At 23.3% G+C, this 25,450-nt stretch overlaps 2 protein-coding genes across 9 annotated transcripts in view; both read left to right on the top strand.

The window, feature by feature from the left end:
• Positions 1-771, top strand: part of LOC122512994 (epsilon-sarcoglycan) — a 44,142-nt gene extending 43,371 nt beyond the window's left edge. For 7 of the 8 annotated variants that reach the window (XM_043629213.1, XM_043629212.1, XM_043629211.1 and 4 more), the window contains 2 exons: positions 409-477; positions 603-771. In XM_043629213.1, coding sequence (XP_043485148.1) covers positions 409-477; positions 603-645 — 112 coding nt within the window. In that variant the 3' untranslated portion in view covers positions 646-771. Of the gene's footprint in view, positions 1-408; positions 482-602 lie in introns of those variants that run through there. The other variant, XM_043629210.1, reaches the window with a different exon arrangement.
• A 2,903-nt stretch (positions 772-3,674) lies between these two features.
• LOC122512989 (wolframin) lies at positions 3,675-23,760 on the top strand. The gene is made up of 6 exons (XM_043629201.1): positions 3,675-3,931; positions 4,578-4,682; positions 9,303-9,519; positions 9,623-9,849; positions 17,636-18,840; positions 22,481-23,760. Exons 1-6 carry the CDS (start codon positions 3,874-3,876, stop codon positions 23,273-23,275), a joined length of 2,607 nt encoding a protein of 868 aa, XP_043485136.1. The 5' UTR covers positions 3,675-3,873; the 3' UTR covers positions 23,276-23,760.
• Positions 23,761-25,450: the final 1,690 nt, after the last annotated feature.

Below are 25,450 nucleotides of genomic sequence, written 5' to 3'. Positions count from 1 at the left end.
AATTCTGTTAATTGGTATTTCCACTAATTTAAAATTCGATTAGAATAGATGTCTTTTCAAGAATAGGTAGATTAATTATAAATTCTATCAAACAAAATGTCTGTTAAACAATCATTTTGAAGACCTAATATATTCTTTTGAGTAAAAGTTGGGTTAAATAAAAATTCGCGTTAATTTAAAATCGAAATTTTTAAATTGAACTGTATGGGAATTTTATGTAATAATAAATTCTGTAAAGAAAGATGCTGTGGTATTCTACTCTCACTGAACCTTTCCCAACATCTTACAATGGTTCGCAGTGTCTCAGTTCTTAGAAAAAAACGATTTCTAAGAACTGACGCTTCCGCGCGTTCTTCAAGCAACTTTTACCTTGCTTTTCTCTTCTCAGGTGCATTTCTTTCTTTCCAGAACTACCGTTGAGAGGACCAATCCATACATTCGACCGAACCCTCCCCCTTATATGGGGCCCAACAACTTGTAAGTTTATATTTTAAGAATTTTTCTATAAATATAACATTTTTTTACATATTTCTCAAATTTATTATATGCGATCAAAAAAATATAATTATATGTATATATATAATATATATTTATTTTTACAGACTTCGACTTCACGAGGAACCAGCAAAGACGTGGTTTTGCTGAAAATTCAAATTCAACTGAAATTCAAAAACATTCATATATATGTTTATATTAATAAAGAAATTTTTGCGATACAATGTTCGTATTATAAAATACAGTAATAATAAAGTTATGTTTTTTCTAAACTAATAATGTAGTATGTATATTTAAACACTTAATTATGTTAATTGCATAACGAAAGAGTTTATAAACTTTTTTCACACTCATATTTGCGGTTTATTATAATATAGTCTCAACAAATATGATACTATTTACTATTAAAATATAACATTAGAAAATGATAATTTATTTAATTTTACACTTTAATATTATGTGAAATAAAAATTTAATTATTATAATAAAAGTAATAAATTAAAAATTTCAAGTTTTTTAGTGATTACATTTGTTTTAAATTTGTGTGAATGACAAACTAAAACAATAATTTTATGTAATTAATTATTTTTAATAATTTTGTATATTTTTGTTTTGTTTTTTTAGATTATATTCATTTATACAATTTAATCCTATTTGCTAATTAATATTTTACAATATTTTACATTTACAGGGCTCAAAGCAGTGAAAGTATTTAAAAATACGAACTTTACGGACCAAAAATTTTAAAATTAAATTATTTTTTTTAAGAATTTTTATCTAAAATTCTTCTTTCTATCGATTATTATTTTATATAATTTTCAAAAAAGTTCTTTGACAATTTTCAATAATTCATTTCTTTACAATATTCAATTTTACAAATTTTGAATTATTCGTAAATTCTTTAATTAAATAAATATTAGAAAATAGAAACTAAAAATAATATTAAAAAAACTCAATTAAACTTTTTCAAAAAAATTAATTACAAAATTCAATTATTTCTTAAAATTCACGCTCTATTGCTTTTAATATTCAATTATTATTTAAAATTTTAACTGAAATTCATTTTTATGAAATGAAAACCAATTTTAATTTGAAAATTCTACTAGAATTCAATTATTTAAATACAAATTTAAATGTAAAAATGCAAATAAATAATTTATTGAATAATTGAACGTTTCTTAAAATTCAATTCCCATAAAAAATCGTTATCAACAAATTTTCAAGTAATTGAATTCTATGAACGAATTTTAATAAAATTTTTAAGAATAATTACATTGTTCGAGAAATTCGATCAAAATTGAATTAAAAATAATTTGAAATTCTGCATTGAATTTTATTATTTATGAAAATAATTGATTTCTTGCGAAGAATTTTATTAAAATTTTCAAAAATAATTAAATTCTTGTAAAAAATTAACAGGAATTCAATTATTTTTAAAAATTTTAATAAAATTCTTGGCATTAAATTAAAAATAACAAAATTCTTAGCAGACCTTCAATTACTTTCAGAAATTTTAATAAAATTTTTCCCAAGAATTTAAATATTGTTTCGTAAAATAATAAAAATCTTTGCAGAGATTCAATTATTTTCAAAAATATCAGAATTTTAGGAGAAATTCAAATATTTTAAAAAGTTTTGATAAAACTTTTTTTTGGTAAAAATTCAATTATTTTTAAGACAATTTAAAAAAAAATGTCTCGATAAAATTCAATTATTTTTAAAATTTTAATGAAATTCTTCGAAAGAATTCAATTATTAATAATCTAAGATTTTAACTGAAATCTATATTTTTAAATCAATGTTTATGAGAAAATTCTACCAGAATTCAATTATTTAATTATTACAAAAGTAAATAATTTCTTGAATAATAATTGAATGTTTCTTGGAATTCAATTCGATTAAAATTCTATTGAAAATAATTGAATTCTTCTAAAAAGAATTTTATTACTTTTGAAAATAATTGAAATTTTGCAATGGATTTTATTAAAATTTTGGAAAATAATTGAATATTATTACTTTAAAAAATAATTGAAATTTTTTAATGAATTTTATTAAAATTTTTATTGAAATTTGTCGAAGAATTTTGCTATTTATTTATAAAGATAATTGAAATGTTAACAATGTTTTTTAGATTTTTTTTAAAAATAATTGAATTTCGGAAAAGAATTTTAATATTTCTAAAAATAATTGAAATTTTGACGAGAATTTAAAAAAAATTTTGAACATAATTGAATTTTTGCGAAGAATTTTATTACTTTTAAAAATAATTGGCTTTCTGCAATCATTTGTAATTTCTCTAAAATTCTCAAAATTATATTGTACAATTTACGAACTTTTCATCCTTTTTGAATGAAATTATGGACTTTACGGACCTTTTTTCAAAAAAACGGACTTTTACGGACTTGGGGAACGTTCATAAACTAGGGGTGTTTTCGACGTTGACACTCTGAGCGCTCTGAAAGTACGAAACGTGGTTGGTTGGGCTAGGGGAATTCTGAATGTTGATTGGCTGAACTTCAAAATTCATAGTTTTATGCTCTGGTTTCCACACTCTGTATCGCTCGGACCTTTGATACCGAGCGATACAGAGTGTGGAAACCAGAGCATAAAACTATGAATTTTGAAGTTCAGCCAATCAACATTCAGAATTCCCCTAGCCCAACCAACCACGTTTCGTACTTTCAGAGCGCTCAGAGTGTCAACGTCGAAAACACCCTAGGTAGCACGTCTAGGGGGAGGGGAGGGGGTCAAGCAATTGTCTACCATAAGAGGAAAAAATGTCTACTGGTCCTTGAAGTCCTGGAAATGTCCTGGATTTTCAACTTTTGTCCTTGAATTTTCCATATTATTTTGCTTTTAAATATTCCATAATTTAAAAATTTTAGTCAAAATTTAAAAAAATAATTTTTTTTTATCCATCAAAAAATAATTTTAGTTTGTCGTTTGATTAAAGAAACTGGTATCTACAATATAGATTTTTAACTCTTTTTATAATAAAATATAAATATTTTTGTTCAAGTAGGTTAATTGAAATTATGCTAATCGTAATATGAAATAATATTACAAATTTTAATGTCCTGGAATATGTCTTGAAAATGCCCTGGAATTCCAAGTAATATTTTCAGTAGACACCCTGATTATAGTGGAGACAGGTGGAACAGGTGCCACAGATTTTTTCTTTCTACATCCCTGATGCGCACCCACGCCAAAATTTCTTGCCGCGAATAGCGTAAATTTATAGAACTATGTCCACATAATATATGACATGTAGAGAACTTGTTTTTGTGCGTAAAGAAATTGACAATGGTCCCTTTATTTATTTTAAAAGTGGAACGTTAATGTGGATCGGAGAAAGTCATTCGATTTTTTTCTAAAGAAATGGCGGGCATTGTACCAATTCCCGGCCGATCCGGCAGAAAACAGTGGACATTACACGGTAATTACTTTCGTTTTCAATCAATCATAAGAATCTATAAAGATAAGGCCTATAATGGTTGTGAATTTATATTGGTGACAGTTGCTTTTCGACAACCACGTGGCTTAAATGTCAAAGTTTGTTTACAATCAAAATATTTTCCAGCGCACTTAGGAAATTGACGATTCTAACCTTAAAATTGCAAACTTTCAATTTTTACCATTTTGACAGCTCAAAAGTTTTGCCTTGCATTCAAATACCTATTTGAAAGTAATGTTATAAAATATAGTTATTAAATAAAACATGTGAATTTCTTTAATGTTTAATTTATTTATTTTAGGATTGATAATTCAGAAATTTTTAAATATTTGAGCCTAATACTTGAAGATTATAATTATATAAAATCGATTGTCCTTCACCTCCTTCACCGAAATATACAATATATATACATTAAAAAAAGAATCTCGTTATTAAAAATTTCAGTCTTTCAAAAATTATGGTAAATTTTAATTTCTCTTCTATAGGATTTTAACTTTTCTAAAGGAATACATTTTTATACGTATTTTGCTGGTTTTTGAAATTTCTAAAGCTTACGAATCTTAAGAAAAATTATAAGCAGATACCTAAATATTTAGGGGCTTCTAACAAGGTAATTTTGAATTTATAGATGGACCAAGAGGATCATTGCGAAGATTGCGATCACAACTTGCTGAAGATGGTTGCCCTGAATCACAAGTTGTTTTGGCTAAACAATTATTGGAGGAGCAGTGTGGTGAGCATTTCAAATTCATTCTTTACAAAAATGCATTCAAATTTTCATAAATCAGAGTCATTATTTGTTGCAAAGACAAAGAAGAAATTATTAAAATTATCGCAAAACTCGTAAATAAAAAAAATAATAATCGAAAGTCAATTATAATCAATCAATACATTATAATAATCCTATGTTTCCCTTTCGGTTAGCAAATTATCTGCATTCATTTGTTTGTTTTGAAAATTAATTTTTGTGGATTATTGTCATTTTTTTTTAATGTCAAAAAAAACAAAAAAACTCGTTTTATTCGCTTCACAAAATTGACAAAAATCCCATTCCATATTTTTTATTTTCCTGACTTTTCCCTAATTTTCATCAAAGAATTTAAACATTTAGAAAAATAATTCAATTCTTACCAAGAATTTTTTTAATAAAGAAAATATAATATATTTTAATAAAGAAAAAAATAAAGAATTTCTTTAAATAATTCAATTCCTGAGAAATTTTTATTACCCATGAAAAAAATTTGAATTCTTACGAAGATTTTTACAAGAAATTTTTTAAATAATTTAATTCTGTTTGAAAATTTTATGAAAATAGTAGATATTGAAAATCATTGAATTGCGAAAAGTTTTTAAAGATAATTAAATTTTACAAAGAATTCTATTAAAAAATTTGTCAATAATTGAATGTCTGTTGTCTGTGGGAAATTTTATTATTTTTTTTTTTAAAATAATTGAATTCCTCAAAAGCATTTTATTGTTTATGAAAATAATTGAATTCTTGCGAACGATTTATTAGATTTTTTTTAAAATAATGGAATTTACAAGAAGAAATTTATTAAGACTTTTAAAAATAATTGAATTATTGTGATGAATATTGTTATTTATGAAAACTAGCGACATATCCTCACTCGCTAACACTCGTTCGGTTGTATTTAAACTCAACATAATTGAATTTTCGGGAGCAATTTTCTTATTTATCGACATAATTGAATTCTTTCGAAAAATTATTTGTGTAAATAATTATTGAATTCTTAGAAAAAATTTAATTAAAATTAAAAAAAATAATTGAATTATTTCAAAAAAATTTAATTAAAATTGTATTTAAAACAATTAATTTCTTTCGAACAATTTTATTACATTTTCGAAAATAATTATTCAATCCTTCCAAAAGATATTTTAAAAAAACATTTTTTTAAATAATTGTTTTTTTCGAGGAATTGAAATTAAGGTTTTAAGAATAATTACATTTTTTGAGCAATTGCTGTAAAATTGTGTTAAAAATAATTGAAATCCTGCGATGAATTTAATTATTTTTGAAAATAATTGAATAGTTGCTAGGAATTTTATTATAATTCTCAAAAATAATTGAATTACAGAGAAGAATTTTATTATTTTTGGAAATAATTGAATTATTGAGGAAAAGTTTATGAAAATGTTTAAAAATAATTGAATTTCTGTGAATATTTTTATTATTTTTGAAAGTAATTGAATTCTTCATAAGAATTTGTTATAATTAATTTTTTCGAAATATAATAAATATTATAAAAATTATATTAGTTTAAATAATTGAATTCTTGTGGAAAACTTTATTTGTGAAAATAACTGAATTTTTCGATTATTAATTTAAAATAGTACCTAATAAAAATAATTGAAATTCTTCTATGAGTTTTATTATTTATGAAAATAATTAAATTCATGCTTAGAATGTAATCAACATTTTTTTTTAAAAATTGAATTTTCATGAACAATTTTATTATTGGTGAAAGTAATTGAATTATTGTGCAAAATAAATTGCATAAAATTTTGTTAAATAATTGATTTTTTCGAAATTTATTTGAAAATTAGCGAATTAAAAGTAGTGAATCTAAAAATCTAAAATCAATTATTTAACAAAATTTTTATACAATTCATCACAATAATTTAAATACTTTCACTAATAATAACATTTTTCATGGAAATTCAATTTTTTAAAATAAATTTTGATAAAATTCTAAGCTATAGAAATCAATTATTTTCATAAATAATAAAACTCATCGAAGAATTTCAATTATTTTTAACACTATTTTCAATTAATTAATCGAAAAATTAAAATACTTTTACAAATAAAGTTTTCCACAAGAATTCAATTATTTAAAATAAAATTTTCGTAATATTTATTATATTACGAAAAAATTAATTATTTAAAACAATGTTTATAAAATTCTTACGAAGAATTCAATTCTTTTCAAACATTTTAATAAAATTTTTCGCAATAATTCAATTATTTTCATAAATAATAAAATTCATTGCAGGATTTCAATTATTTTTAATACAGTTTTACAGGAATTGCTAAAAAGTGTAATTATTCTTCAAAATTTAATTTCAATTTCTCGAAAAAATCAATTATTTAGAAAAAAGTTTTTTTAAATTCTTATTGGAAGAATTCAATTGTTTCCAAAAATATTATAATTTTTCAGAAGAATTCAATTATTTACTAAAATATTTTAATAAAATTCTTCTCGGGAATTTAATTATTATTGAAAATTTTTCTCTCAGGAATTCAATTATTTATAAAAAATGTAATAAAATTCGTTGCAACTATTCAATTATTTTCATAAATAATAAAATTCATCGCAGGATTTCAATTATTTTTAATACAACTTTACATGAATTGCTCAAGAAACGAAATTATTCTTAAAAATTTAATTTCAATTCCTCGAAAAAATCAATTATTTAAAAAAATTTTATTTTAAATTCTTTGGAAGAATTTAATTATTTAAAAAATATTAGAATTTTTCAGAGGAATTCAATTATTTTCAAATATTTTAATAAAATTCTTCTCGGGAATTTAATTATTTTTGAAAATTTTAATGCAACAACAGAAATTCAATTATTTTCAAAAATTTTAATAAAATTCTATAGAATAAGCCTCGCATTCATCAACTAAAACCTACTATTTACTAGTTTTTTTACGATTTGCTACTATTTTGATACTTTTTTTTATTTGTTACGCTAAAAGCTACTTTTTTCCATGTTTATGAATTTACACGTTTTAAATAATTGAATTTCAAAGAAATTCAATCATTTAAAATTCTTCTCAAAAATGCGATTATTTTAAAAACTTTATTAAAGTTTGGTGAGAAAAATTTAATTATTTTCATAAATAATCAAATTCATCCCAGAATTTCAATTATTTTAAATACAAATTTTCATGGAATTTCTCAAAAAACGCAATTATTCTTAAAAATTTGAATAAAATTCTTCGAAAAAATTCAATTATTTAAAAAAATTTCATATAATTTGTTTCTTAGAGTGTAATAATTATTTTAAATTCATTTTCAATTACATTTCTTGAATGAATTTAATTATTTTCAAAAATGTTGATAAAGTTCTTTATAAAAATTCAAATTTAAGAAATATTCAATTACACAGCCACACAAAAAAAAAATTCTGATCTGGGGGTCTCACTATGTAGACTTTATGGTTTTTGAGTCGCTGAATCCGAATCCGAGGTCTATTTAACCCCATCAGATCAGGATTTTGACATAACCTCAAAAAACCAATATGGCGGACACATTTTTGAAAAGTTCATTGGATTCGCTTGAAATTCGTTACTCTGGGGTTTTTGGGGTCGCTGATTACGAATTTGAAGTCAGATTTCAAAAATTCAAAATGGCGGATCCAATATGTCTGTGTCAGCCATATTGGATCCGCCATTTTGAATTTTGAAAAACCGACATCAGATTCGTAATCAGCTACCCCAAAAACCCCAGAGTAACGAATTTCAAGCGAATCCGATGAATTTTTCAAAAACGTGTCCGCCATAGTGGATCCGCCATTTTGAATTTTTGAAATCAGACTTCAAATTCGTAATCAGCGACCCCAAAAACCCCCGAGTAACGAATGTCAAGCGAATCCAATGAACTTTTCAAAAATGTGTCCGCCATATTGGTTTTTTGAGGTTATGTCAAAATCCTGATCTGATGAGGTTAAATGGACCTCGGATTCGGATTCAGCGACCCAAAAAACATAAAGTCTACATAGTGAGACCCCCAGATCAGAACTTTTTTTTTTTTTTTTGTGGCTGTGTTATTCAATAAATCATTTATTTTTGTATTTAAATAATTTAATTCTCGAAAAGAACTTTCTAGTAAGAATTGATTTAGAATTTAATAAAATAAAATGATTAAAGTTTTGAATAATTTTATTTATAAATTTCAATTCAACAAAATAATTGAATTTTGAAAGAATTACTTTTGTAATTTTTAGAAATAGTTGAATTTAAAATATGCGTTACATTGAAATCAATTGAAATATTTTAACTCCTGTAGACAAAACAAATAGGTACTTAAATATTTATTTAAAAAATTATTAACAATTTTTGAATGTAATTAAGAAATTATAAAGAAAAATTCAGTCGTCAAGTTTAATTTTTCGATAGCTACTTTTTTACTACTTTTTTCTGCCTTTAAGCTATTTTTTGCTACTTTTTTAAAATTGATTATCGAGTACGATGTACGAAGCCTGTAAATACCTTTTGTTAGTTTCTTTATGATTGAAAAGAAATATTTCTTGGTTTTTGCTTTATACATGAATGGTCTTAGAAATTTTATAGTTATCCATGATAATTTTTACTGGAAATTTCTCAAAACAGAACTTGACGTTGACAAGGAAGAGAATGCGAAATTGGGAGTTTATTGGTTGACAAAAGCTTCTGAACAGGGAAACTTGGAAGCAACCGAGATTCTTAAAAAATGTCTAGCCAGTGGACGAGGCATCACCGAACACAATTATTACGACGTGAAAAACTGTCTAGACATGTCACAAGATGAAAAACTTGCAAGACGCGCGGCAAGAGAAATGTTCAACAGGTAAGAGGAAGTTTAAGTATTTATTAAAAATAAATTATCAAATGATTTAGAAATGTTCAAAGAATGGAAAGAATTGTAATTTTTCGCATAATTAATTTAACAGTTTAGCAAACGGAGAAGATTTTATAACAACCGAGCAACTTGAGCGAAAAATGAGGGAATTAACGTTTCCTTCAACGAGCAAGGAAAAGAGTAACAATACGAGGTCATGTAATCATTCCCAAAAAACTTTGAAAGACAACGTGGGCGATACTTTTCCTGAAGATGGACTCACGGAAAATTCAAATTGTTTCAAAGATGGAACTGAACGATTCGGTGAACCGCTTTCAGGTAGAAATTCAAAAAATTAACAATTAACTAGATAATAATCTTCGTATTTTATTCTTTCCAATTCTTTCATTCTGTCTGTCCACACTTTGAAGTTAGTTTTTGTGTAAGCTTTTGTTTTTTTTCTTTTCTTTCTCGAAAATATGCAGGTAATCTTCATGATTTATAATAAAGTAATAATTTGAAATTGGAAAATTAAAAAATTAAAAAAAAAATTATTAGCAAGTGAATTTTGTTTTTTATATGCTTTTTTATAACAAATTTCGTTTGACTGATCTATATTATGCAAAATAATTTTCCTTTTTATTCATAAAAAATAGAAAATTGTTAATTTTTAAAAAATTATGATTAAGAAATAGGAAATATACTCATTTTATGCATAATTTTTATTTCTCAATAACAATATTGTTCACAAACTGATTCTTTTCTTTGGGAAAAAAACATTACATATATTCACGTTTCTTAATATTTTTATAAAAAATTCTCAATTTTCAATTTGCATCATTTCTATTTCTTAATTACAATTGCTTCAATAAAATTCAAAATTTTTTTAAAAATAAAGAAAAAAAATTTTTATATTATGTCAATTGCAAATTTTAATTAAAAATGAAATAATTGAAAATTTTTTAATTTTTAGAAAATAAAGGAAAAATTTTACTCAAAAATATGTTCTGTTTACGAATTTCTTTAATTGAAAAATTATTCGAAAACAGCAGTAACTTCTTTTTTAAATAAATAATTATTATTATTTTTCCATAGAAATTAAGATTTTCCAAAAATTTTAAATTCAAACTTATCTGAAATTATATAACTTATAATAATTAAAGATGAGCAATTGATAAAATCATTAATTTCTATTATAAGAATACTGTTTCTCTAACTTCTTCAAATTTCTTCAAATTTATTTTCATCATTTCAAATCAATTATTATTTTTAAGAATTTTTAACTAAAATTCTTCTCTGAATCAACCATTACAGGGTGTCTAGCGAACCGGGAAATCGGGAAAAACCCGGGAATTTTCTATTTATAGGGTATTTTTTGAATTATGCATATAAAAAATTATAATTTTTTTCAAAGCGTAAAATAATAACACGGTCACAGCTCAAATCGTCAAGGTAAATTGATAGTATGAAGCAGTAGTAAAAATAATAACTTAAATTTTATTTAAAACTAACTTTAGTACACGTTATATTATAAAAGTAAAAGGATTTGTACTATTATTATTTTTATATAACAATTTATAGGTATACAATACGTAACAAATTTTATAAGAAGAAATTAAGAATCTTCTGTGATACACGGAGAGGAAATTTATTACATATATTAACACATCATATATATTTTGTAAAAGTTTTTACAGTTTAGGGAAAAAGTGCACCAAACCGAAATTTTTGTTTAAAAATGTACTAAACAGTGAAAGAAATAATTTGAAATTTAGTAAAGTTAGATTAAAATTCTTGATATTTGATATTATTATACTAAATTTCATATTATTCCTTTCACTGTTTAGTATTTTTGATACCAAAATTTCGCCTTGTCGCATTTTTTCCCTAAAGTGAGAAGCACTTTTACAAAATTTAATATAATTTTCTTTCCGTGTAGGAAAGGCAAAGATTTTACTTTTTAAAACTAAATATGGGGCATTCCATTTCAAAACGATCCTCCTTATAAACAATTGACATTGTAAGGCAATTTTTAAATCATTATTTCTTATATTTATTGAAGCCAAACTTTATTTACTATTAGTGGTTTTAAAACAAAAATTTCTCAACTTTATAATGGTAGAAATTTTTTTTTTAAATAATAGAATTTATGAAAAAAATTAAGTTTGAAAGATAACCTTTTTGAATATCTCAAAACACGTCGCATCCGATTTTCTTGAAACTTATGTAAAAATAAAGCTTAAATATTCTAGTTTAATTCTATGTAAACATTATAATGAGCAATTCATGGTTTGAGAATGCAATTCAATTGTACGTGAAATTTTAATTATTGTTATTGTTAATTAAATGTATGAAAAATTCAGATTTTCAAAGATTTTAATTTGAAACCTTTTGAAAATTCAATTATTTCTAAAAAAAATCCACGCTATAATGCGTGGATTTTCATTTTTAAATCAATTTTTATTAGAAAATTCTACGAGAATTCAATTATTTAAATACAAGAGTAAATATTTTATTAAATAATTAAATGTTTCTTAAAATATAATTCTTCCAAAGAATTTTATCAACAAATTTTTAAATAATTGAATTCTTTTGACAAATTTTAATCAAATTTTTAAGAATAATTACATTTTTTTAGGAATTCGATAAAAATTGTATTAAAAATAATTAAAATTATGTTATGAGTTTTATTATTTATGAAAATAAATTAATATTGCGAAGAATTTTATTGAAATTTTTTTCAAAGAATTGAATTCTTTTTAGGAATTTTTATTAAAACAGTAGATATTGAAAAGCATTAAATTGAGGAAAATTTTAGGACAAGAATTTTATTGAAATTTTTGAAAATAATTGAATTTTGTAAAAGAATTTTGTTATTTATAAAGGTAATTGTGATTTTAACGAGAATTTTTTTTTAATTTTGAAGATAATTGAATTTTGTGAGAAGAATTTTACTAATTTGAAAATAATTGAATTTCTGCAATGATTTGTAACTTCTCCAAAATCCAATATTTTTAAGAATGTTTTTAACTAAAATTCTTCTATAAATCCATTATTTTTAATAATTAATTAAATATAAATTGACAAATTTAACTAATTTTAAAAGATTTTGAATTATTAAAATTTTTCAAAAATCTAAGTTCATTAAAATTTCTAATTGAATTCATTCGAAATTGAAATTTTTTTAAATTTAAAATTGAACATAATTGAATTTTATGAAAAGAATTTTATTAGCTTGAAAATAAATTAATTTTTGCAATTAATTGTAACTTTTGCAAAATTCAATATTTTTAAAATGTTCTTAACTAAAATTCTTCTATAAATCCGTTATTTTCAATAACTAATTAAATTTTAAAAAATTTAACAAATTTCACCAGAATTGAAATTAAAATTCTTCAAAAAAATGGGTTCCATAAAATTAACAATTAAAATTATGAAAAATTCAAATTTTCAACGATTTTAATTCGAAACCTCTACAAAATTCTATAATTTCTAAAAATTCACGCTATAATGCTTTTAATATTTAATTATTATTATCTAAAAATTTATATATGGGGCATTCCAGGACAAATCGGAAATTATTTTGCTTTTGCATCACAAATTTTTTTTAAACATTTTTTTTCTTTTATTACTCTTTGAAATCAGCTACCTTGATTTTTTCAAATTTTTTTTAAAGCGGTTTAGGAGATACAGATTTTTGAAAAATGACGTTTTTTACGTAATTTTTTTTTAAATGCTTATAACTCGGTCAAAAATTGATCAAATTGGACGTTCTTATAATGAAAAGTTTTGTTTTCACGCGCAGTTTTTAATAAAAATATTTTTAAAAAATTTTAAATTAATTTACGATAAGATTTAAAAATTTTTTAAACAAAAAATTTCATTTTTAACAATGTATGTATCGATCAATTTTTTTCAAAATTTTTTGAAAGAAACTACCACTAAATTAACAATTTTTAAGTCTTGTCCGATCGTGGGCAAACAATGGGATCTATTTATTTTGAAATTTTTAATTTTTATATACGCAGTGGTGGCCAAATGACTAACTTGCCATTTAACAAAATCACACAAATTTTTCACAGCAAATGTGTTTTCAGACTGAGTCTCTCCAAACTTAACCTTCTTTCTGTGTAAAATTGAGTTTGGGTCAAATGACAAGTTAGGCCTACCGTTTTCACTGTGTATATAAAAATCAAAAATTTCAAAATAAATAGATCCCATCGTTTGCCCACGTTCGGACAAGGCTTAAAAATTGTTAATTTAGTGCTAGTTTCTTACAAAAAATTTTGAAAAAAATTGATCGATACATACTTTGTTAAAAATGAAATTTTATTTAAAAAATTTTTAAATCTTATCGTAAATTATTTAAAATTTTTTAAAAAATATTCTTATTAAAAACTACGCGTGAAAACAAAACTTTTCATTATAACAACGTCCAATTTGATTAATTTTTGACCGAGTTATAAACATTTAAAAAAAAATTTACGTAAAAAACGTCATTTTTCAAAAATCTGTATCTCCTGAACCGCTTTATGAAAAAATTTGAAAAAAATCAAGGTAGCTCATTTCAAAGAGTACTAAAAGAAAAAAAAAGTTTAAAAAAAATTTGAGATTTAAAAGCAAAGTAATTTCCGATTTGGCCTAGAATGCTCAATATATTTTATTATTTAAAAAAATTTTGACCAAATTCTTTACAAGATTTAGTTAATAACATTGCAATTTTAATAAAATTTTTCTATTCAATTCAATTATTTTCAATTCAATTCTTCTTAAGAATTCAATTATTTTCACAAATAATACATTTTTTTATGGGAATTCAATTATTTGAAAAAAGTTTGAATAAAATTCTTCGTAAGAAATCAATTATTTTCATAAATAATAAAATTTTTCTCGAGAATTCAATTATTTCAAAAATTTTGATAAAATGCTTTATAAATTTGAAAAATTATAATAAAATTGACTATAGAATACAATAATTATTTTTGTAAAATATAACATTCCTTATAGGAATTACAATTTTACTGTCAAAAATGTTTGTAAACCCAGTAAAAAAAAACTAATTCAAACGGATTGAAATGAATTAAGATTTTTGGTAGAAAGCGGGATTCATTCAAGCTTTTTGTATATTCGATTGAATTCGATTGAATTTGCCTGAATTTGTGCAAACGAATTCGCATTCGAAAGAAATGACCAAGGCATGCATTGAATTCGTGCTGGCGAATTAAAAAAAATTAAAGGCCCCAAAACTTGTCCATTGAATTAGTAAGAATAGAAGGTTTGGAATTTCAATACAGTTTGACGAATTCAGGAAAATTGCAACATAGCTGCAATTCGTATTTGTCACAAAGCGGGATTCACTGAAGCTCTTTGTGAATTCTTTTTAATTTATTTCAATTAGTTTTTGTTTACTGGGAAAATCTTCGAAACAATTCAATTATTTTCTTAAAAAATAAAACTTTTCACAAAAATTCAATTATTTAAAAAAAATTTATTAAAATTCTTCGTCAGATTTCAATTATTTTCAATTTTTTAATAAAATTTTGTCGATGGAATTTAATTATTTTCAAAATGTTATAAAAAATTCTGAGAAATTCAATTATTTAAAAAATTTGAATAAAATTATTCACAAGAAATTAATTAATATCTCTGTTAATATCATAAATAATAATATTTTTTTCCGGAATTCAATTATTTTCACAAATAAAATTCTTCACAGGAATTCAATTCTTTAAAATTTTTTTTTAATAAAATTCGTTGCAAGAATTAAATTACTTTTATAAATAACAATATTTATAGCAGAGTTTAAATTATTTTTTATGTACAATTTAAACATAAACTAATAGAAAATTGCATTTATTCTTTATATTTTTTTTTAAAATTCGCCGAAAGAATTCAATTATTTTTAGAATTTTTTTATAAATTTCTTTAAAAAAATTCAATTTTCAATTATTTAATACATTATTTATCTTTGTTTTTAAATAATTGAATTCTCGAAAAATTTTCTAATAAAAATTGATTAAAAATGAATTTCACTTAAAATTTTAAATTATAATTGAATATTAAAAGCATTATAGCATGAATTTTTAAAAATACATAATTGATAAAATACATAATTGAATTCTTTCGAAGAATTTCAACAAAATTTTTGAAAATAGTTACATTTTTCGAAGAATTTACTTAAAATTGTATTAAAAATAATTGAAATCCTGTGAAGAATTTTATTAATTTATGAAAGTAATTGAATTCTTGCAATGAATTTTTTCAAATTTTTTTTAAATAATTGAAATAATGTAAAGAATCTTATTATTTTTGCAGTGAATCGGTATATTCTTCAGGGTCTGAGAGAAAGTCAAAATTTTGTCTTTGTGGTAATTTCTGTAGTTTATGAGTCAAACAAAAAAAAACACCAAAATTGAGAATTTTCTTATGAATTTTAAAAATTTAATTTTTTCCAGTACTTTTAATAAAAATATTTTACTTTTTCCTGAATTCAAAATTTTTAAATTCTATTACGGGGTTGCAACGCAACCTGGAAACCTGAAATACCTGGAAATGTCAGGGAATTTTATAAACCTTGAAAAAACTTGGAAAAGTCAGAGAATTTTGATTGGAATCCTGGAAAATTATTGTTTACTAAAGTTATTGTGCTTATTCTTGAAATCTAATTTTTCTTTAATTCAATTTTAATGGAGTTGCCTTCACAATTTTTCTTCGCAATAATTTAATTATTTTCATAAATAATCAATTGTTTTTTTTACAGCGATTCAATTATTTTCATAAATAATATAACTCATCGCAGAATTTCAATTATTTTTAATTTTAATACAATTTTAATGGAATTTCTCGAAAAATGTAATTATTCGTAAACATTTTATTAAAATTCATCAAAAAAATTGAATTATTTTAAAAAGCCTTCCTATAATTTATTTATTAGAATTTAAGTATTATTGTCAATACATTTTTAATTAAATTTCTTGAAAGAATTAAATTATTTTCAAAAATTTTAATGAAATTCTTTTTAACAATTCAATTTATTTCCAAACTAATTTTAATAAAATTCTTCGTAGAAATTTCATTAATTTCTATAATTTATCAAAATTCAATTAATTATTTATTTTTATAAATAACAAATATTTCACAGAAATTCAATTATTTACCAATTTTTTATAAATTTCTTTGCAATAATTCTATTGTTTTCAAAAATATTAAATTTTTTTTACACAGATTCAATTATTTTTATAAATATTAAAAAACTTTTTCAAAAATTATAAAGAATAATAAATTTATGGTAGATGTTTAGTTAAAAACACGAAAAAAAATTGAATTTTGTAAAAGTTTCAAATTATTGCAAAAATTTAATTATTTTCAAGAGTAATAATATTCTTCGCAAAAATTAAATATTGTTCAAAAATAATAAAATTCTTCTTACGGATTCAATTATTTTCACAAATAATAAAACTCCTTGCTGAATTTCAATTATTTTTAATACAATTTTAATGGAATTTCTCGAAAAATGTAATTATTCGTAAACATTTTATTCAAATTCGTTAATAGAATTCAATTATTTGAAAATTTTGTTGATAACGATTCTTTATGGGAATTGAATTTTAAGAAACATTCAATTATTCAATAAATTATTTATTTTTATATTTAAATAATTGAATTGTCGTTGAATTTTCTAATTATAATTGATTCAAATATGAATTTCAGTTAAAATTGTAGATAATTGAATTTTGATCTTTGAATGTTTGAATTTTTCATATTTTTAACTGAAACTTGTGTAGATTTAATTTTTTTGAAAAAGTTTAATTGAATATTTTTTAAGGATTTGAAAATGTTTAAAGAAATGTTTTAAAAATTATTAATAATAATTAATTTAAAGAAGAATTTTAGTTAAAAATTTTGGAAAACAATAATTGAATTAAAATGATGAAAGTAAGAATTTGGTGAAATATAAATGTAGTTTTAAAAACCTGGAAAAATTCCGTTTTTTAATCTGGAAAACCTGGAAAAGTCAGAATTTCAAATAAACAGAATCGTGGCAACCGCCTGTATTATTTTTATGAAATCTCAAATAGACGGTGAATAATAAAGGAAAAATAACAAGAAGATTTAAATTTTGCAGACTGGCGAATGCATCAAGGGGAGAAAATCACCGAATCGGTTTTAGTATCAGCAGCAGCAAATTACGCTCGAGGACTTTTGCCGATAGTTTCAAGCGCTCTTTGCCTCGTGGATTCGACGCAAATGGAACTCAATACAATTCCGCTTTTACAAAGACCGTTCATCTATCCCCTGGCGTCCTTAAAGCGCCTCTATTTCTGGCTGATAGAAGTCCTGGGCAAGCGGACAATGCCCTTCAGGAGAGTGTTTTTCACCACGCATATCCACACACTTTCTCTGCTTGTTCTCTACTCAATGTTTGGCACCGAGAGTCTACTGCTTTTCATCCCCCTCGTCCTCTATTACCTCTCATTCATCGGCATGGTGGTTTCGACGTTCCAAATGCTCCAACGCAAACGCGAATTGACAGATTTTCGCCTATGGTCCGGACTCTTTCTCAGCTACTCTGGCGGCAATCTGAACCCGGAGGAGGCAGAGTATCAATTCTGTCGGAACAACCTGAAACCCCACGGTCACTTTTTCCTGTCCCTCCTTTTAAACCTCATGATTTATCCGATAATTGCTCAGCAGTGGACCCCGCAGTCTGAGTTCACCATCATTGCCGTGGTCCTGACTTTAGTCACTCTTTTGAATTTCACGTGGAAAGACTCATCGAAGATACCGGACATTCTGTCACTTTTCAGCTTCTGTGTTCATGTTTTGGCAAAGTATCCTTACGAAACTGACATAGTGGTTGCTCAAACTTGGAGATTCCTCGACATTCGAGTGCCGACTTTTGCCTCATACGTTGTTGGGAATGGAATCGAATTTTGCTTGAATTTCCGAGCTGTGTTTTACCTTCTGATTCCAGCAGTGTTTGCGAAAATGGCGGCGAGAGAGGGGTGGAGGGGAACGTACAAGACTTTGATTCCACACTGCGTGACTCTGAGCTGGTGGCAAATCGCGATTCTCTCCTCTCAAGGCGCAACCTGGTACGGACTAATTCGAGGCACTCTCGCTCTGGTTGGCATGGTTCTCTTCTTGCCAATCGCTGGGTTAGCCTCGATTGTCCTGCCCATTCTGGCCACTGCGAAGTATCTTTCCGAAAGCGACGTGGTGATGAAGATTATTTTGACTGTTCTGCTCGGAGGTTTGCCCTTTCTGGCGTCTTTGTATCTCAGAAAGTTCAGGGTCGCCAAGTACAACTGGATAATCACATGTATTCAGGTAACTACCATTTTTTTTCATTTCCAAGCTCAGCCAGGGTTGCCACGCAACCTGGAAACTTGGAAAACCTGGAAAAGTCAGGGAATTTGATCGGAGTCCGGAAAATTGTTGTTTTCTAAAGTTATTGGATTTTTTTTTGTATTGGAAAAGTATTCAATTTCTATAATTCATTAGAAAATTCTCAATTTTTGTGTCTATAAACTAGGATAAGTGTGCCAATTATGGCGCGGTTCTGGTTTAGCCGTCTTTGAAATAGAAAATTCAAAAATTATAATGAAAGAAGTAAATTTATGGCTTATTAAACTAAAAGCCCGTGTCATATAGATAATAAAACTTTTATAAAAACTTTATAAAAATTAATTATTTAAACAAAATTAAAGCAATAAGAATTAGGATTAAAAACGTCAATTATGGCGCGGTTGAGTCAATTTCGGCGCGCCAATTACGGCGGGGAAAATAACGTGTATTTAGAGGTTGTGTTGCGCGCCATAACTGGAGCACGCACATTCAATGAAAATGTGCCAATTATGGCGGGGCACAATTTTTGTACTTAAATAATTAAACTAATAATAGTTCAAATGTGTTTTTTTTGTACAATTATATCGAGTAAGGTCGAAAATAACTTTTTCTATCATTTTCAAATAACTATATTATTCTAAAATAGTAAATAATTCTATTTTTTACAAAGTCGCCATAATTGGAGCACCCGCCACAATTGACACACTTACCCTATAGAAATTACCATAAATTCTAATACAAAACCTTCAATTTTTTCTACTTCTCACAATAATTTCTTTTCAAATAATACTTCATTCTTGAAGAACTATCATATAAAATTATTACTCAAAAATTTTATTAGAAATTTTAAAAAACTTAAATTTTTGAAAAATTTTAATAATTCAAATTCTTCTGAAATTAGTTAAATTTGTCAATAAATATTGAATTCTGGCAGAATTTTCGAATAAAAATTTATTTAAAAAGAAAATTCAGTTAAAATTTTAAATAATAATAGAATAAACAAATTGATTTAAAAATTCTCAAAGAAAACTTTTTCAAAAATTATTAAAAATTAATTGATTTAAACAAGAATTTTTAGTTGGAAATTCTAGAAAATAATTGAATTGAAATGATAAAAATAATTTTGAAGAAGTCACAGTAATAACATTCTTAGAATATACCGTTGCAATAATTCAATTATTTTAAGGAATTTTAATAAAATGCTTTTCCAAAATTCAATTATTTTGATAAATATCAAAATTTATCACATGAATTCAATTCTTTTGAAAAGTAATAAAAAACTTTGCAAAAATTAAATTATTTTCAAAATTTTTGAAAAATTCTCCTCAAGAATTAAGTTATTTTTATAAATAGGTAGCAAAATTCTTCTCAAGATGTAAATTATTTTTAAAAATTTTAATAATATTCTTGTCAAAATTTCAATTATTTAAACAAAATTTAATAAAATTCTTCACATGAATGCAATTATTTTCATAAATTATTATTATTTAAATTCTTCTCACAAAATTCAATTATGTTCAAAATTAAAAAAACTTCTCGTTAAAATCACAATTAATAAATAACAAAATTCTTTTTCAAAATTCAATTATTTTCAATAATTTTCCTCAATTTAATGATTTTCAATATCTACAGTTTTAATAAAAATTCCTAAAAAGAATTCAATTCTTTGAAAAAAATTTCAATAAAATTCTTCGCAATATTAATTTATTTTCATAAATAATAAAACTCATCACATAATTTCAATTATTTTTAATACAATTTTTATCGAATTCCTCAAAAAATGTAATTATTCTTAAAAATTTGATTAAAATTTGTCAAAAGAATTCAATTATTTAAAAATTTGTTGATAAAATTCTTTAGAAGAATTATATTTTAAGAAACATTTAATTATTTAATAAACTATTTACTCTTGTACAATTTAAATAATTGAATTCTCGTAAGAATTTTAATAAAATTCTTTCCCAAAATTCAATTATTTTGATAAATATCTAAATTTATCACAAGAATTCAATTCTTTTGAAAAGTAATAAAAAATTTTACAAAAATTAACTTATTTTCAAAATTTTTGAAAAATTCTTGTCATGAATTAAGTTATTTTTATAAGTGGGTAGCAAAATTCTTCTCAAGAAGTTAATTATTTTTAAAAATTTTAATAAAATTCTTGTCAAAATTTCAATTATTTAAACAAATTAAATTCTTCTCATGAATGCAATTATTTTCATAAATTATTATTTAAATTCTTCTTATAAATTCAATTATTTGTCAAAATTCTAATAAAATTCTTGAAAATTTCTCAATAATGTTCAAAAATTGTGATAAAATTCTTTAATTCAATAAATTTCAGTAAAATTTTATTTTAAATTCCTTAAAAGAATTTAAACAGAGAGAAACTTAATTATTTTCAAAAGTTGTTAATAAAATTCTTCTTAAAATTTCAATTGTAAGAAATATTCAACTAGGTATTAAATTAAATTATTTTATTTTGTATTTAAATAATTGAATTTCCGTTGAAATTTTCTAATAAAAATTTATTTCAAAATGAATTTCTGTTAACATTTTAGAAAATAATTGAATATTAAAAACATTATAGTAGCGTGAATTTTAAAAATAATTGAATTTTGAAAAGTTTTAAATTAAAATCTTTGAAAATCTGAATTTTTCATACTTTTAACTAACAATTTTGTAGAATTAATTTTTTTGAAAAAGTTTAATTGAATTTTTTTTTGAAATTATTTGAAGTCTATATTTTCTAATATATATATATTTAATTGAAGAATTTTCGAATAATCGAAATTTCACGTAAAATTGTATTGTAAAGAAATGGATTTGAAAATTCTCAAAAAGAACTTTTTCAGAAATTATTAAAAATAATTGATTTGAAAAAGAATTTTAGTTAAAAATTCTGGAAAATAGTAATAATTGAATTTAAATGATGAAAATAATTTTGAAGAAGTTAGAGTAACAATATTTATATATAAAATAATAATTTTATTCATTTTTATAAAAACATGAAGAAATCTATCTCTCCGAGTCTTCGACTCGTAGAGATTGTTATCTTTATGTTTTATAATAAATATTCTTATAAGTTATTGAGTTTCAAAACTTCAAAAGGTTTAAATTTAGATATTTTGAAAATAAGTTTAATTTCGTTGGAAAAATGTAATGATTATATATTTATTTAAAAAAGAAGATATTGATGTTTTCGAATAATTTGACTTTTGAAGAAATTTGTAAATAAATTTAATAGAACATTTTTTTGAGTATCTATTAATTTTTAGAGTGAATCAGAATATTCTTTAGAGTGAGGGAGGAAGTGAAAATTTTGACCGTAATTCAAGGAAAAGTGAGGGAAAAAGAAAATTAAATTTTTGTTGCAACCCTGATTGGGTAATAAATAAATAATTATAAAAATGCAGAATACAGTATTGTATCAAAGTTCCGTGTATTTATAAAAATTTATTAGTTATTCAATTTGGTAAAAAATAAATATAGTTTTAAAAGCCTAGAAAAATTCGGTTTTTAAATCTGGAAATCCTGGAAAAGTCAAAGAATTTCAAATAAGTAAAAGCGTGGCAACCTGCTCCGAAAAATTGAAATTAACATTGAAAATATTTGTTTACAGCTCAGTGTTGGGTTTATCGCCGGCGTATTTCTTTCATGGCCCATGATAATCGGCTATAAGCAGGAAGTGAGTTCGAGTCAATACGAAATAACGCCAACTCTCTCTTGGGAGCAATATCAAAATCATTGTCACCAACCGGCATGGGAGGAAACATCCTCGAAGGCTCAAGTCCAAGTGCAATGTGCCCATTTAGAAGGAATGTCCATATCCTGGGAAGGATATGTGACCAACGTTAGACTGAAATCAATAAAAAATAATGTCGCGCTTGTTGTTAATAAATTACCGCATTTTCTTAAAGTTCCAATCAGCTGTCTACTGGGTAAACCGTACGAAGACAAAGATTGTGAGAATGGAAATGATATTCGAAAACGTCATTGTCAGACGTTTCTTGAAATTCAAAGAAGAAGAAATAAATGTCACTTGACCGACTGGGATTGGTATGAGTTTGAAATATTCGTGAAAATGAAAAGCGGAATGTGGGTGAGTAACTCGGAAGTCATATTACTTGGAGATGAATCATTCAAAAATTTTAGCTTAAATATTTACCCGGGAGATAAGATTTGGTTTTCGGGAGTACTCGTAAATAATGGATTGAAAAAAGAATCCTTGTTAGGCGGTTCGAAGCCACATATTCATTTAGAGGAGGCTGGATGTCTTGCATGTCATACAATTGACTTGAAAGCAGCCAAGCAATATAGGTACGAGTTCAATTTCAATTCGATTCTAAAGGATGTCTTCTTAGGACTGAAGACTATTCTGAATTTCTTGTTTAATCCCATAGTCATATTTAAGTAATTGTTTCAATGGAAAATCAAGTTTTTCAACTTTTCGACAAAATATGTGAATAAATATTAATGTTCAGGCATCACAGTTGGTCCCCTTATTTCAATTTTATCACCTTTTTCATTTTTCTCACCTTTTTTTGACGATTTGTCACCTTTTTCCCCTTTTTTGGTGATTCGTCCCCTTTTTCATCTTTTTCTAATAAAAAATAAACCAGTTTTTTTTTTTTTTTTTTTGAAATCTTTATTAAAGTGTAACTCAATGTTATAGAATTCAGTGCTTTTTATTTTTGATTTAGATTATTAACACCACAGCATAATATAAATATGTTTTTTTATGTTAATGATTTAAATAATATAGATAACGTAAAGAATTTTATAAATTATTAGGTGGTTTATTCAACAGAATGCAGACCTCTGGAAAAATAATTAATTAACATTCAAATAATTAAAATACTATTATTTATAGTTTTTTTCTAGAAAAACATAAATTCTAACACAAAACCTTCAATTTTTCCATTTCTGACAATAATTTCGTTTTAAATAACTTAATTCTTGAACAACTATCATAAAATTATTACTTAGAAATTATTTAATGAATAATAAATAAAATTTTATTTATACATTTCAAAATTAATTCAATTTTAAAAGAGTTGCGTTTACAATTTTCATAAATAGATAAACTTCAAAAGATTTTAATTTCAAATTTTATAAAATTTCAATTTTTAATGAATTTAATTAGTGAAAACTTAGATTTTTGCAAAATATTAATAATTCAAATTCTTCTTAAAATTAGTTAAATTTGTCAATAAATATTTAATAAATTATTAAAAATAATGGATTTATAGAAGAATTTCAGTTAAAAATGCTAAAAAACAACTTTGAATTTTGGAGAAGTTTCAAATGATTGGAAAAATTCAATTATTTTCAAAAGTAATAAAATTCTTCGCAGAAATTCAATTTTATTCAAGAATTTAAAAAAATTCTCAATTTTCTTTATAAATAATAAAATTCTTCTTCGAAATTCAATTATTTTCAAAAAACTTTTAATAAAATTCTTGGCAAAATTTCAATTATTTACAAAAATTTAACTAAATTCAATGATATTCAATATCTACTATTTTAATAAAATTTCCCAAAAGAATTCAATTATTTTCAAAATTTATCATAAAAATCTTCGCGAAAATTCTATTATTCTCAAAACTTTTAATAAAATTCTGGACAAGAATTCAATTATTTTTATAAATAACAAAATTCTTCGAAAGAATTCAATTATTTTCATAAAGAACAAAATTCTTAGTAGGAATTAAATTATCACAAATTTTTTTTTCAAAATTCTTCAAAGAAATTCAATTATTTTTAAAAAAAATGGTAATACAATTCTTGTCAAGAATTCAATTATCATTATAAATATCAAAATTTTTCGCAGAAATTCAATTATTTTCTAAACTTTTCATAATTTTCTTCGCAGATATTCAATTATTTTTAAAAAAATGTAATACAATTCTGGGCAAGAATTCAATTATTATCATTATAAAAATCAAAATTCTTTGCAGAAATTCAATTGTTTTTAAAAATAACAAATTTTTTAGCAGGAATTCAATTATTTTCAAAAAATTCATAAAATTCTTCTCCAAAGTTCAAATATTTTCAAAAATTTTAGAAAAATTCTTGTCAAAATTTCAATTATTTTGTCATAATTAAAAAAATTCTTCCAACAAATTCAATTCTTTTAAAATATAGCAATATTTTAAGCAGGAATTCAATTATTTTTAAAAATATTCATAAAATTCTTCACAGAAATTCAATTATTATTTTTAAAAATTTTAATAAACATCTTTGAAATCTCGTAGAATTTTCTAATAAAAATTTATTTAAAAATGAATTTTAGTAAAAATTTGCGATAATAATTGAATAATATTAATAATTTTTTATTAATATTAATAATTGAATTTTGAAAAGTTTGCAAATTAAAATTTTAGGAAAGTTTGAATTTTTCATATTTTTAACCAACAATTCTGAAGAATTATATAATTTTTTTCAAAAAGATTAATTTAAATTATTCCAAGTTTTTATTTTCAAATATATATTATTTAATTGAAGAATTTTCGAATAATCGATGAAATTTCGTAAGATTGAATTGTAAACAAATATATTTGAAAATTCTCAGAATTTTTTAAAAAATTAT

This window comes from Leptopilina heterotoma, unplaced genomic scaffold (assembly GCF_015476425.1).
Source record: "Leptopilina heterotoma isolate Lh14 unplaced genomic scaffold, ASM1547642v1 Lhet_130, whole genome shotgun sequence".
In the NCBI taxonomy this organism is placed as follows: Eukaryota; Metazoa; Arthropoda; class Insecta; order Hymenoptera; family Figitidae; genus Leptopilina; species Leptopilina heterotoma.
This window is presented reverse-complemented; position numbering and strand designations above follow the sequence as displayed.

Excerpts from the sequence above, each read along its gene's own strand:
- LOC122512989 (XM_043629201.1), top strand. The coding sequence starts at position 3,874 with ATGGCGGGCATTGTACCAATTCCCGGCCGATCCGGCAGAAAACAGTGG. Across the intron at positions 4,683-9,302 it reads ATTATTGGAGGAGCAGTGTG|AACTTGACGTTGACAAGGAA; the intron begins GTGAGCATTTCA and ends TTCTCAAAACAG. Across the intron at positions 9,520-9,622 it reads GCAAGAGAAATGTTCAACAG|TTTAGCAAACGGAGAAGATT; the intron begins GTAAGAGGAAGT and ends TTAATTTAACAG.